This window comes from Saccostrea echinata, unplaced genomic scaffold (genome assembly GCF_033153115.1).
Source record: "Saccostrea echinata isolate AGI-Se365-2 ecotype Australia unplaced genomic scaffold, CSIRO_AGI_Sech_v1 ptg000001l, whole genome shotgun sequence".
Lineage (NCBI taxonomy): Eukaryota > Metazoa > Mollusca > Bivalvia > Ostreida > Ostreidae > Saccostrea > Saccostrea echinata.
Window position 1 is genome coordinate 46,898,213 of NW_026889750.1, and position 14,133 is coordinate 46,912,345.

Genomic DNA, 14,133 nt, shown 5'->3' on the forward strand with positions numbered 1-14,133 from the left:
ATGACATTGTACCGATCAGTGGGAGACCAGGAACAGATTATGATTTGTGTGTCCGTCAGGATTACTGAACAGCCTATTGATTTCAGATTCCTAAGAGATGACATAAAATATCATATAATTAGGAATGGAAAATGAGCTCTGGTTATAAAGAAGTTTGAAAACCTTTAACTTAGAATAAAACTAGTCTTTGATAGACTGAATTGGCAAGACCTTGCCTTATAAAAGGACACAGAGAGAAATTAATTGTTATGTTTTGTGTAGAAAGTCACTAATAAGTTGAACTTGTAAATGAAATTTGATTGTCATTTTTTTTATTATATTAAAAGTCAAGATTGAGTAAAGTGAAGAAAGTATTTTGAAGTGCACGATCTTTGCCAGTTAATCAATTTCATTTATCTTTCTAATTTCCTGCGTAATCCAAGATGTTTATCCAGAACACAATCTAGGTCAATAATTTAAGATGTTATGTGAGAAGCATGTCCTGAAACTGGATTGAGAAAGCAGAAGCTAAAGTATTTTTATCTTTTTAATAAGTATTTGCTTCTGGGTGCTACGGTATCCACATTATGTCAACAAATTGAATTTTTATGCATATAAAGGGAGGTATATAGAGATTTATAAGAGGATCTGCTAGCAAGATTTGTCATTAGCAGAAACATGCCTATGTCAACAAACATTTTTGATAAGAGATTTTTTAATGTAAAGGGAAGATAGACCGAATGAGAATATAACAGCATTTCGAAAGGTAGACAGACATCTCGGCCCAAAGACACCTCGGCCCGTCACGCTTGACATCTCGGCCCTGACAGGTCGGCCCAATATTGTTGACACGTCGGCCCATATAAAAGACACCTCGGCCCAAGCAAAATTTTATGATGGAAAAAAATTAACAGCGTTTGAATTGCTATTATTGGTGTAATTATTTTTTCTGACGATTAAACGATTGTTTTAAATTGAAAAATAGGGGTCTTAATCTTGTTTTTTAAAAAAGAAACATTTATTGTTTATATAGATCGATCCATATGACTTCATTGTATATATTAATGTTTCTTTTTTTTCTTTTTTTTTCTTTTTTGGGAAAGCACACATACTTGCTTTGCATGATACAAGGAGCTTGGAAAAAAAGCGAGGAAAATAAATTCATGAATGGAAGTGTTTTTCTTATAAGAAATAAATGAGAAATCAATACATGTAAATGTCTTTAATTACTATCTCCCAATTAACTCTGCTCATAATTAACCCCCTGTTGTCACCAATACCAAAGGATGCACCGCAGCATATTACTTGTTTATCATTTAGCACTTTAATTAATAGCATTGGCTTCTCATTCATTGAATATCGTCATAGTGCTCGTGGAAGTTCTTTTGAAAAAAAAATCTTGATAGTTTATTCATGTACTTTTTCAATTCAAGTCTCAAAATTGGAAATGTATATTTCATGGAAAATTTTGATTCGGCCGAGGTGTCTTATGAATGGGCCGACCTGTCTTCAATCTTGGGCTGACCCGTCTGAGCCGAGGTGTCATTGGGCCGAAATGTCAATGAGCCAAGGTTATGTTGGGCCGAGATGTCTGACATTCTTTCGAAAATAGCAAACTTAGGTCAGATTTTGACCCCCCCCCTTCCCCCATTCTTTTGAAAATTTTTCGTAACTTACCCTTGAGTTGATACTAAGCCAAGCTTGGGGTAACAGTATTCATTATTGCCTCCTTCCTAGTTCAGATGTCAAGGGACTGGATAGACATGGAAACAACATTAATTTTGTTTTTAGTAGACTTGTGTAAACATATGCTAACCCTTCACATGCTCATTTTGTAATAGTTAGAAAATCATCCTTCCATTATTACTAATTACTGTATTTTTTTATTATAAATAAATAAACTAAAATGAATGTTTGTTGTAGAGTCCCTCTGTGTACAGTGACAATAGAAAGGCAGCATTCCTACACACGCTTCAAAGGTCAGCATTTATAATGTGTCTCATTAACTCATATAGGATAAAAAAAACTTGTGAACTAATGATCAATTATTTAATAACCTAAAAGTAAGTGACTATTAATCCATGTTTTATTTCATAAAAGTTTATATATTCATACTTTAGTAGATGCATATTTCATGCAATAATTCAATTCAATTCAATTAGTTTATTGACCAATAAAGAACCCTCATGGGGCAGAAAAAAAGTACAGTAAAACTCATTTAGTATAAACACGGATATAGTGAATTCACAAATATAGCGATTTTTTTTTGGAATCCTGGGCAAAATTCTTAACAAATCCTAGGATATATTATGGTTATATCGAACTTTGATATAACACATTTACAGATATAGTGGACTAATTTAATGTCCTGTACAGGTTAAAAAAAAACAAACAAAAATTACATCTTTATATAATGAATTTTCAGTATCTTAAAATTCAAATATTTATCTGACATTATTTTTTATCAGTATTAATATATGAAATTCAATTCATGAGAAATTTTTAGTACCCTAAGGAAAATTTTGTATTTAATACCTCCCAGTTTATATTTGGTAGTCATACTTGAAGGAAAAAATGCATGTTGCGAATTCATTATATATACCTCAACGAATTAATTATATTTCATTAATTGTTAATGCTTTCCATTTAGCTGTATTATCTGGCTTAAGTGTAACATTAAAAGCTATATTCAAGGTGTATGAGCTTTGGAAACAGAAAAAGTAAGAGTGTAATTATGTAAATGGATGGTATATGGAGCAGAGTTTGATATTGGAATGCTTTTATACACAGATTTGAACAAGACCAGTATGATAAAGTTCCTATGTTTATATTTGGAGATTTTAATTTCCGACTTGACATTAACCAGCTTGTACAGGTAAGATTTGACTTTAAGTGGGTGTTTATCAGAAGATGACATGTTTTTAATTCTATAAATATCTTTGTGAAAGATAGCAGGAATTTGTTTACATAGGAAAGTCTGATTTAGAACCACAAGACAATGTTTTTGCTAATAATCTGTTGTTTGTTTAAACCACTTTCACCATACCATAGAGAAATCTTTCATTTAAATTCAATACAATGACATTTTTTAAGTATTCTTCAGCACAGTTTTTAATTTGTCTACAACTAATATTTTAAATCTTAAAGAAATACACAAAATTGAATTTAGAGGACAGGTAACAAAAGTCTGTTAAATCAATACAGACAGTTTAAACAAACAAAGCTTTCAAGAGAAAACAACACAGCTTTCTTTTTTGATTGGATTAGTATATGTTTGTTTATCTGGATCGGGTTGTCTTATATCGTTATTTCTGTGTATAAGAGGTTGGAATGACAAGCATGTCTTAATATGAAATTTTGTTTCTGTATAGGATTTAACAGCTAAAACCAACTCACAACAAATAAAGGGCAAGAAAGACCAAATAGCCAAAATTGTTTACACAGAAGAGGGAAATGGCAAGGTATTCCTGTAGATTCAAGTTGATAAATATTTTATTTCTTAGCTACAGAAATTTTCAACAATATTTCTTGCATATTTTTTCTTACTCATGCAAAGAGTGATGAATGTAAAAGTCATCTTACATTGTACATTATTACTTGCATTTTCAGGTTGTTTTGACAGTAGAAACCAAAGGCTTTGACCACCATGACAAACACTCAGAAGTTTTCTCAAAAAGGGCTAAAAGTGTAGGCATCTTTTTTTCCTAAAACACTTGATTATGATGGAGCTCCTGCACATGACTGAATTTATTCACAGAACACACATAACTACTCCCCCCACCCCCCTCCAACAAACACACAAAGCTGTTAGGTCACTTTAATTATCCCCTCACAACGGAGTTAGAGGGGATATTATAACACATTTGTGTGTGTGGTTGAGTGAATGCGTGGGTAATGGAAGTTATGCAAGCAATAATATTGGGGTTGATGCGCTCCCTGCACGATGGAACATCCCCTTTGCAGTGCCCTTGTTCTTTGTGTATGTCTGTCTATGAAAACTTGGAGAGGGTCAGCATTATGTCAGTTCCCTGCTTATCACAAATGGTATCTAACCTAGACTTGTACATTTGGCACCATGGATGGACATCAGACCCATAACTAGACTTCATTGATTCCAGTATGTTCAGCATTTACTTTTTTTTCCAGCTCTGTACAAGTGGCATCCCAAATCAAACTTATATATAATGTGCATCTTTACATGCTTAATCTGCTACATGCTTCAGATGCTGCATCTGACCTACATTTTACACTTTAGTGACTTCAGTAAAGGACAGTATTTAGGCATATTTCTAGCCCATTGCAAGTGATATGTACAAAGAAAACCTACACTTATAATGGAGCTTAGAATGTTTTTTTTTCTGAAGTATGCATCGGATGCTACATCAGAACTATATATTCTATGATTCAAGAAAGTTCTTAATTGGGTCCTTGGGTTCAGGATCTGGGGTGGGGTTACATTTTTCATATATTACACTTTGAAAATCTTTATGCGAGGACATCTAGCAAACTATTTACATGGAAATAATGAGGTGTAAGCTCTCTACTTAAAATTGTAAAATTCATGTTCCCTGGGTCCAGGGTACAGGTCTTAGGGGGAGACTAACTTAGTCATGTATTGAAAGTGCATTGTATCTTTTAAAATGTTCTTTACCCTTGATTATCTAAGACACAAATTGTGTGCAATATGATGAGACTTTTGTAGTCGCTACCAAGTTGTAAAACTTCTCTCTCTTGGGTCCAGTGTTCCAGTTACAGATGGAGATAAATTGGTTATATCCCGAGAATTCATGATAATTGCATGACCATCAAGACCCATTGTCCTCTTGTTATCATTTTACATGAATATGATGTTTAACAAAATTCAAGAAAGAAAAAGTGCTACAATCTTATTTCTGTTGTTAAGTAGATGTGATGTTGCAGTGCAATCAGTAGCAGACTGACAGAATTGTTATTTCTAAACATCTCTATTTTAACATTGTAGTTACATAGATATGATGTTGAAATGCAATCCTACAAAGAGAAAGTGTCAGAATTTGAAATTTCCTTCCCTCCAAGGTAAGAATGAATCAACCTGAATATATGTCAGGAAGGATAACTCTTTCTGGTATGTCATATTTATTTATTTTTGCAGCTATCCTTTTTGTGAGGATGTAAATGACGGGGTGTCATACATGAAAACCAGATGTCCCTCATGGTGTGACAGAATACTGTTGTCCCACAGTGCCAAAAATATCATTGTCAATGTAAGTAGATAGAATACTGTTGTCCCACAGTGCCAAAAATATCATTGTCAATGTAAGTAGATAGAATACTGTTGTCCCACAGTGCCAAAAATATCATTGTCAATGTAAGTAGATAGAATACTGTTGTCCCACAGTGCCAAAAATATCATTGTCAATGTAAGTAGATAGAATACTGTTGTCCAACAGTGCCAAAAATATCATTGTCAATGTAAGTAGATAGAATATTGTTGTCCAACAGTGCCAAAAATATCATTGTCAATGTAAGTAGATAGAATACTGTTGTCCCACAGTGCCAAAAATATCATTGTCAATGTAAGTAGATAGAATACTGTTGTCCCACAGTGCCAAAAATATCATTGTCAATGTAAGTAGATAGAATATTGTTGTCCAACAGTGCCAAAAATATCATTGTCAATGTAAGTACTAAATAGAATATTGTTGTCCAACAGTGCCAAAAATATCATTGTCAATGTAAGTAGATAGAATATTGTTGTCCCACAGTGCCAAAAATATCATTGTCAATGTAAGTAGATAGAATACTGTTGTCCAACAGTGCCAAAAATATCATTGTCAATGTAAGTAGATAGAATACTGTTGTCCCACAGTGCCACAGTGCCAAAAATATCATTGTCAATGTAAGTAGATAGAATATTGTTGTCCAACAGTGCCAAAAATATCATTGTCAATGTAAGTAGATAGAATATTGTTGTCCAACAGTGCCAAAAATATCATTGTCAATGTAAGTAGATAGAATACTGTTGTCCAACAGTGCCAAAAATATCATTGTCAATGTAAGTAGATAGAATATTGTTGTCCCACAGTGCCAAAAATATCATTGTCAATGTAAGTAGATAGAATACTGTTGTCCCACAGTGCCAAAAATATCATTGTCAATGTAAGTAGATAGAATATTGTTGTCCAACAGTGCCAAAAATATCATTGTCAATGTAAGTAAATAGAAAACTGTTGTCCTACAGTACCAAAAATATCATTGTCAATGTAAGTAGATAGAATACTGTTGTCCAACAGTGCCAAAAATATCATTGTCAATGTAAGTAGATAGAATACTGTTATCCCACAGTGCCAAAAATATCATTGTCAATGTAAGTAAATAGAAAACTGTTGTCCTACAGTACCAAAAATATCATTGTCAATGTAAGTACTAAATAGAATACTGTTGTCCCATAGTGCCAAAAATATCACTGTAAGTGTAAGTAAATAAAATACTGTTGTCCCACAGTGCCAAACAGTTTCATTGTCAATGCATAAAGTAAATTGAATACTGTTGTCCCACAGTGCCAAACAATATCATCATCAGTGTAAGTAGATACATGTACTAATCTGATTATCTTGAAATCACTGGGACTGAGATTTAATATCTTAGACAATCGAGGATGCGAGATTACAAGGTTTAATACTTAAGAAACATGAAGAAAAGTGGCTAGGACTTCCAAAACACTGGACATATCCCTGATGTTCGAGATATTGGTGTTCATGATAATGAATCTCAGTTTTAGAATGGTATAGAATGAAAATTAACATCCATTGCCAAAAAAGTGAGGGGACAGTCTTGGTCAGTTTTACCATATTTATGATTAAAAAGTGGATCTGGAACATGTAAATCTTGCATACTTTGCTTATTTCCAAGTAGATTTACTGTCCCAGGTGCTCTAAACATGTGCATTAACTTGAAGTCCCGTAAATATATTGCTCCATTGAATTTTTCCAGTCTGTTGAACATTTCTGTTAGGTCTAGTATGGGCTTCATGAGACCATTGCTGAAAATCACCCCTTAATTAACCCCTGCAAGCTATTGTTTTTGGTCTTAAATCTATAGATATGCAAGCCAGGTGATTTGGAGGTGTTAATGAAAAGCATACTCAAACACAAGATGACACAACAATTAACGAGCAGCTTGGGGATGATTACTGATGTAGGAATTTCAGATTTTCAAAAAACATGCTTTTGCACATTATTACATATCAAAGTACATGCTGAACACATCAGAGTTATATATCAATCGAGAAATTAAATGTTAACAAAAGCTAATATACAGCACAAAAAACCTAAATCAGTACATGTATGTATCGATGTCCAATAAACAATCTAACAAAGGACTCTGTATCAAACTGGATAATCTAAACTATCGATCTAAATATTGATAAATACCACAAAATATATGGCTTTATAGTTTTTATGAAAAGCTTAATTGTCATTGTAAGTTATTACAGTAATCATTTCGTCATTTGCAGAGTGTAACTCATATCTGGGTATCATAAATCCTGATAGTGGCATCATTATAATCACTATGAAAATGATTGTAATGTGAATTTTTTGTTGCAGTGTTAGTTAAAGAGATAGATATACATATAAAAGTAAACATATCGAAAAAGAAGATATTAATTGCACACAGTTTGTAATTGTTTATGAAAAAGAAGATTTTCACTACTACAGAACTTTTCCTGCTTAAATTGTGCACATGTTTAGGTAATAGAACTTGCAACATTACAATATTGGTGCCAAATTCATCAACTTTGGTATCTTGAACACTTGAATATCTCAAAGTTTTTCCTCAATCCCGCCAAGTTCAAGATATCAAATTTAACTGTACTGATGTCCCACAATGCCAAAAAAAAATCATTGTTATATGTAAGAAAAGACTTAAGAGAATTTTTTTATGAAACAGATTTTTTTAACCAAGGAACAATTGATGATATGAGAAAACGTAAACTGACAGAATATCCAGGTGTATCTATTAATGCATGCAATTTAAATGTGAATATTTTTGTAATTTGTGTTGATATATTTTTTAGGATGACAAACACAAACCTAAGTATGATGTAATAGGTCGAGAGACATGTATGGGTGACCACAAAGTAAGTCTAACAGAAATTCATGTTTTTCTACCACAATGAGCTTTAATAAATAAATGTTTCTACGGAAAGATCAATCCAAGCTTAGTCATTATTGGTTAGCTATATTTAGAACTTCAAATCGACAATGTTTATGAGATGAATGGGGGAATATGTTGCAGTGTAATGATAGTATTGAACACTGTGTGTTGAAAATAATCTATAAATGTAATATCCCTGTCTTTATGATGTAGATTTTTAATATGTCGAACATTCTGAAATCAGAAATAATACTAGCAGTGTAAGTAGCTCATTGAAAAACTTTCCTAAGGAATTATTCTAAATTCAAAAACAAAAAAACAAAAAATCTTCAGACCCACTGAAAAGTATAGTCTCTGGCTGATTGACAGGAATTTTGAATTCATACACTGCGTACAACTTTAAAAGATAATTTCACAAAATGTAGTCTATACATGTATATTTTTCCTCTTTTCAGCCTGTATATTTATTCTTGAACCTCAAGCGGAGTCAAGGTAAAGAAACTCTTTCCAAATCCGACCTCAAACCACCTCTGTGTAGTACCCTGTCCATAAATGGGGAACCAGTTAAAGTGGATGACATTAATGACATAAACATTCATGACTACTCTACATTTGCAAATGAGCAAGCACTCCTTCCAGAATTTAAAAACACTGTCCGGCTTAAACCTTCCCCACAAAAGCCCTCCATTAATTTCCTCTCTGATGGCTCCCCCGTTAAGAGACGATCCTCATTTGTAGAAATTGCAAAGCAAGTTGTTAGTATGGAAAAAGTATTACTTCATTGGCCCCGACCTAGAACAAGGCCAAGAGCTAGACATCATAGCTCATCTTCTGAAGACATGAATGACACAGAAACTGAAGAAGACTCTGAACAAGTTAAAGCCTCTCTAAATTCTGACTCGGCTAGTACCAGTCAGTCAGAACTGTCCCCCTCCACTTCCCAAGATACTAGCCCCAACAAACATGTAACTGGTGGTGGCCCCAATACAACTGCAGCTGTAGAGCATGATGATGTTGTCTTGTCTATTGTTTCTCCCAATAATTTGCATGAGCATGATGGGTTTGTTAAGAAGGAACATGATGGGTGCACAGTAGATGAACCTAATGAAAATTCGGCATTGATGAAAAATGGAGAAGGGAAAGAAAGAAATGTGGAGTCGGCCAGTTCTAGAGGAAGACTGTGTCCGTGTTCTTGTGTCTTGTTATGATCCTCCTGTTGACCATTGTTTGGTGTTGTGAGTTCAATTTTCATTATATTTACTTTTTGCTTTCATTATTTTATTTCTTTTTTTATTCTTGCACCTTTCCATTTCGATTCCCTAGATTTCATTTATTTTACAATTATTATTTTAAATTGAAATTTAATTTCAATACAATTAAAGGAAAAATGCAATTAAATTTCCTGAAGGGAAGTGCATATACATGTATTTTATAAAGCAATTCACACAAAGTTTTCAAGTCAATAAGAATTGGATCTTGCTTGCATGTCACGAGTGCAGTGAAAAAAAATAATTATAATTAGCTTTAATTTACTAAAATATGTTTGTTAATTGTTTGCTTTGTCAGAAAAAAGTTGTGTACAATTACATGTTTTTGTGTAAAATGCTCTACTTAACGTAGTATGTGTATGAATTACTACTAGTTGTCTGATAAGCTCTAATCTGTAGAGTAATTATAGATTAATACTAACCTTAAATACACATTTGTTATTCAGAACAGGCAACTGCAGAATACTAATATTAAATTTTCCTACTCTATACTTAAAATTTATAATTAACCTGAACCCATCTAGTTTAAAAAATATTCTATTCTACTTGTTCTACAAGTTGTTAATGTTCACAAGATCAACAAGGCAAAAGTTGTTTCTGAAGTCTTGTACACATGGTTTAAAATGCTAAGAAAAAATATTTTTTAGATAAGAAATTTCAATTCAAAAAGCCCTGCTATGCCTTCAGTAGAGAGTATTGCCCTATATACCTCTTTTTCTTCCAACTTTTTTCCTTCCTGCATGCACTGGACCTTTTTCCAAATACTGTATTTTTTCCAGGATTTTGCAAAGTGTTCTTGACAGATTATTTGTATGTTTCAAAAGAAGCATTATCAGTGCTAATGTATGCAATAAATTCAAATGTATGTGATCTGCCTAATAAGAATTTCAGTATAGTGAAGCTCACGATCAGTGCAATTAAGAGTAATGCTTGATATTATTACATTACTAGAAACTTTTTTTCAGCCCCTACCGTGTCAGCCCCAGAACTACTTCAGTTGCCAACAGCAACAGAGGTCATTATTCCAAGCACCCAGGTCAAAATCTCCCATGTGGACACAACCAAATACATTCACATTCGTCAACAGAATGGGACGTCGACACGAGTGTTCAGAGAGACATCCGTATGACCAAAGTTTTACCAACTCCGTGATATATTTGATTCTATCCATACCTCATTTATGTTAATCATCACTAGAAAGGGTACCCCCTCCTAATCGTCACTGAAGGGTACCCCCACCTATCCATATCAGTTCTTGTAATGACACAATCGGCTAACTGTTTTAGAGCGTATGTTATTCAGCAGTCATGTGATTTATTGCAGAAAACCGTATTTTATAAATACATGTAAGTAGTTATTGATGGTGCAAAACCAGGCATCAAAATGTCCTATTGATTGTTGTATTACATATATGGAGTCCCAAATCAGATAGAATTATAATTATCTGTATTGTGTTTTGTTTGTGCGTCGATGTATCCTGTAGCTTGTTTGTGCTAACGTTATATCTAGTTGTCTTTCTGAACTTTATAAACCATGTAAAAAAGGATTGTGTTGGCATTGAGAAATATAATAATGTTAGAATATTTTTTGTTCCATCTTTGGTGGTCTTAACATCAAGGATGGAATTCATATAATCTGTGTAAGGATATCAGATGATGAGTATCATTATCTTTTTAGTAGTTTATCGTACAGTCGGTATTCTGTTTTCAGAGTATGTAAATCTCACATATCTTCAGAAATTACATGTCTGTAAGGATTTATATTGTAGATTAAACTATACTGACCAGGGTTGATAATACATATGTGAACATTTGTCCCTTATACTTCCAGAGCTTGATTAGAATTCATGTCATATTAAATCTCAATACTCACATATCCTTGTATACTTTGTAATTACAGCAATTAATTAGTAGTAGATAGTCAAAAATAATTCTAATATCAATACTCATTAATTACCTTCTTATTCACAGAGTTATCAGGATATGGACACAGTTCCATAGATAGATACAAAATGTGTGGGTCAAATCATTTTTTTCAGGGGTTTCGTCTTTTTTATGTTTTGAAAACTCTGCTGTATCATGCAGGGATAAATTTTGTGTTCACTTTATCTATTTACCTACGCATAATACATGGTGTAAATATTTCCTTTTTGTATTTTCTTTTTTCCCAAAACCTCACTTTTTTTTTAATCAGGCAATGTAAAGCAGTTCCATATTGAGAGACCAATGCTTTTTTTTATGAAGGGATTTTGGAATGTCAGGTTTTTTTCATATTTTTTTTTTTTACTCTGCATCATGTTCAGTTAAGATTTTTATTAAGAAATTCAAATATATTCAAAGAGAGACTTTTTGTCAAAAGTTAGAGCATTGAACCCAATAAAGGTCCATAAAAAATTAATTTTGCATCTGATAATCATGTTTATACAAAGAAATAAACAGAGGTTTACTTCTGGATCTAATTACAGTTGGAATTACAAAATAACATTGGCTCAATGGAGGTTTTTACTGGATAGTCAAAATTGTTAACAATTTTCAGAATTCTTATTAAAGTTCAGAAATCCCAGAATTCATTAGTTTGACACAGAGGTGAAGTTACCATGACATTTATCAAAAAGTGTGAGTCCAGGTGTATTTGAACCAGTTTGAATTTAAACTTTGTAAATTAAATGATTTTAATTGATATATTTAACTGCAGATGTACACGTAGAATCTATATAAGGCTTCATTCTCCATTATCAGTCCTTATTGTGCTAGATATATGTATTATAAATGAATTCATGGTAAGCAATATAAATGCTCTTCATTTTCACACATCCAGTATCCAAAACCAATTCCGTTGTGTTTTTAAACTTATACAAAATGTAAATGTTTTCAATAATTATATGGATCTGAAATACTGAAGATAATGTTATTAGTATTTTGTTGAAATTTAAATATAATTGATATATGATCACAAAGTGAAAGTATAGCCAGATAGTCAATAGTCATATTAATGGCACAACTCTAAGAATTTACCAGTTCATATCCAGTTTTAGGAATGAAGAGTTATCTTTCTTTGGCAATTATTGTAAATGATTTATCCGTCCACATAAAAAAGTTAAAAGATTGAATTTTGTTTATTTGATGTGAAATAAATAAAGTCAGACACAAATATTAACAGTTCAATTAGTATTTCCCAGATGATCTCTTGGCTTACCTCATTATACTCGAGTTTTTATCTGAATTAGTTACGTACATGACTGGACTTTTACCTTCAATAGTAAAATAAAAATATAACTGCGTCCATTTGATGTGTCTTTGCACATTTGGAAAAAAAGCTAGATCATGACACATGTAGACCAGTGCTGTATATTTTCAGTTTTCTTTACCAACTAAAAAAAAAGATTGTATTAAATAACAGTGAAATATTGTAATCATATTATGGATTATGAAATGGGTCTATGCAATATTGGACAGATTGGTGTTTATTAGTGCTTTACACTGAGTGTTTGTGTACTGGGCTTAACATGTTCATGTTGTGTTGTTCTTTTTTTCCATAGTTAATGTAAAAATTCTAATTTTCATTAATATATTGTTGAAAAAACCCTGTAAATTAAAACCATACTTTATAATAGATTATCTTTTATGTACCTAAATTGTATATGAATAAAAAACAAAACCTTATTTAAATTATGTGTCTTTTTTTATTTAAGCAGAACAGTATGATTTCTGAATTTTGGAAACAAAATGAACACAATCAAATACTGTGAAGTTTCTTAGAAAAGTAATATTGGTGTGTTCAATTAGATTTGAGAATTTTTTAATTTTTTTTAAAAAAAGGGGGGGGGGAGATGAATCTGTCCCTCATACAACATACCACTTGGAGAAGATAACCAGCACCATTGCAGATCGGTCTGTGCTCCTGTGAATTGCAACATGGAATACCTCAAGCTCATACGACGGGGTTTTGTGTCATATAAATTAAGGGGGTAACAATAAATGGATGCATTGTGATACACAGGGGGTAGATAAGATGTATCGATACATAAGATGAAGAATTGATTTTTCCTCCGATACTTTCAGGATGTATATAATTAAAAAAAAGTTAAAACTAGTATGCTTCAATCTTGTTTCAGAAAATACTGAAGACTTAAAATAAGACTTTTTGGAAAAGGAATGCTGAAACCTACATTTTCCTGTCTTAAAACCCAAAAATAAATTATGGAGAAACCAGTCAATTTTAAAAACTTAATAGATCGTGACATATTACGATGTTTCAATGCCCCGCCATGAATAAGGCCCGGGCATATAGTGATTGTCATGTCCGTACTTCCGTCACACTTTGAGTTGCTCAATTTCAAAGAAACTATTCAAATATTTTATCAAACTTCATATGCTGATACATACTGATAAGCGCTATTCAACTACATCAACATTTTTTTTACGTAGGCCTTGACCTCGCTTTTCAACATATTGTGTTTAGCTAAGTTTCAAAGAAACGATTCAAGATATCTTTATTAAACCTTTTATGATGATACATATTGGACAGAGCTATGCAACTTCATCAACATTTTTTTTTACCTTGACCTTTCCTTTGACCTTGACCTCTCTTTTTTTTAAATTAGTGTTAAGCTCAGTTTCAAAGAAACTAAGATATTTTTATCAAGTATTATACGCTAAAACAAATTGGTGAGAGCTATTCAACTTCATCAACATTTTTTACTTTAACCTTTCCTCTGGTCTTGACCTCACTTTTCTTAAAGAGGCAAAGC

At 32.4% G+C, this 14,133-nt stretch overlaps 1 protein-coding gene across 1 annotated transcript in view; it reads left to right on the forward strand.

Moving 5' to 3' along the window:
- LOC133193039 (inositol polyphosphate-5-phosphatase A-like) overlaps positions 1 to 13,051 on the forward strand; it is a 30,370-nt gene extending 17,319 nt beyond the window's left edge. The window contains 10 exon segments of the mRNA XM_061329042.1: positions 1,903 to 1,958; positions 2,770 to 2,854; positions 3,351 to 3,440; positions 3,589 to 3,666; positions 4,961 to 5,034; positions 5,111 to 5,222; positions 8,036 to 8,098; positions 8,571 to 9,285; positions 9,288 to 9,350; positions 10,349 to 13,051. Of these exon segments, the coding sequence (XP_061185026.1) occupies positions 1,903 to 1,958; positions 2,770 to 2,854; positions 3,351 to 3,440; positions 3,589 to 3,666; positions 4,961 to 5,034; positions 5,111 to 5,222; positions 8,036 to 8,098; positions 8,571 to 9,285; positions 9,288 to 9,350; positions 10,349 to 10,512 (1,500 nt within the window). The 3' untranslated portion in view covers positions 10,513 to 13,051.
- Positions 13,052 to 14,133: the final 1,082 nt, after the last annotated feature.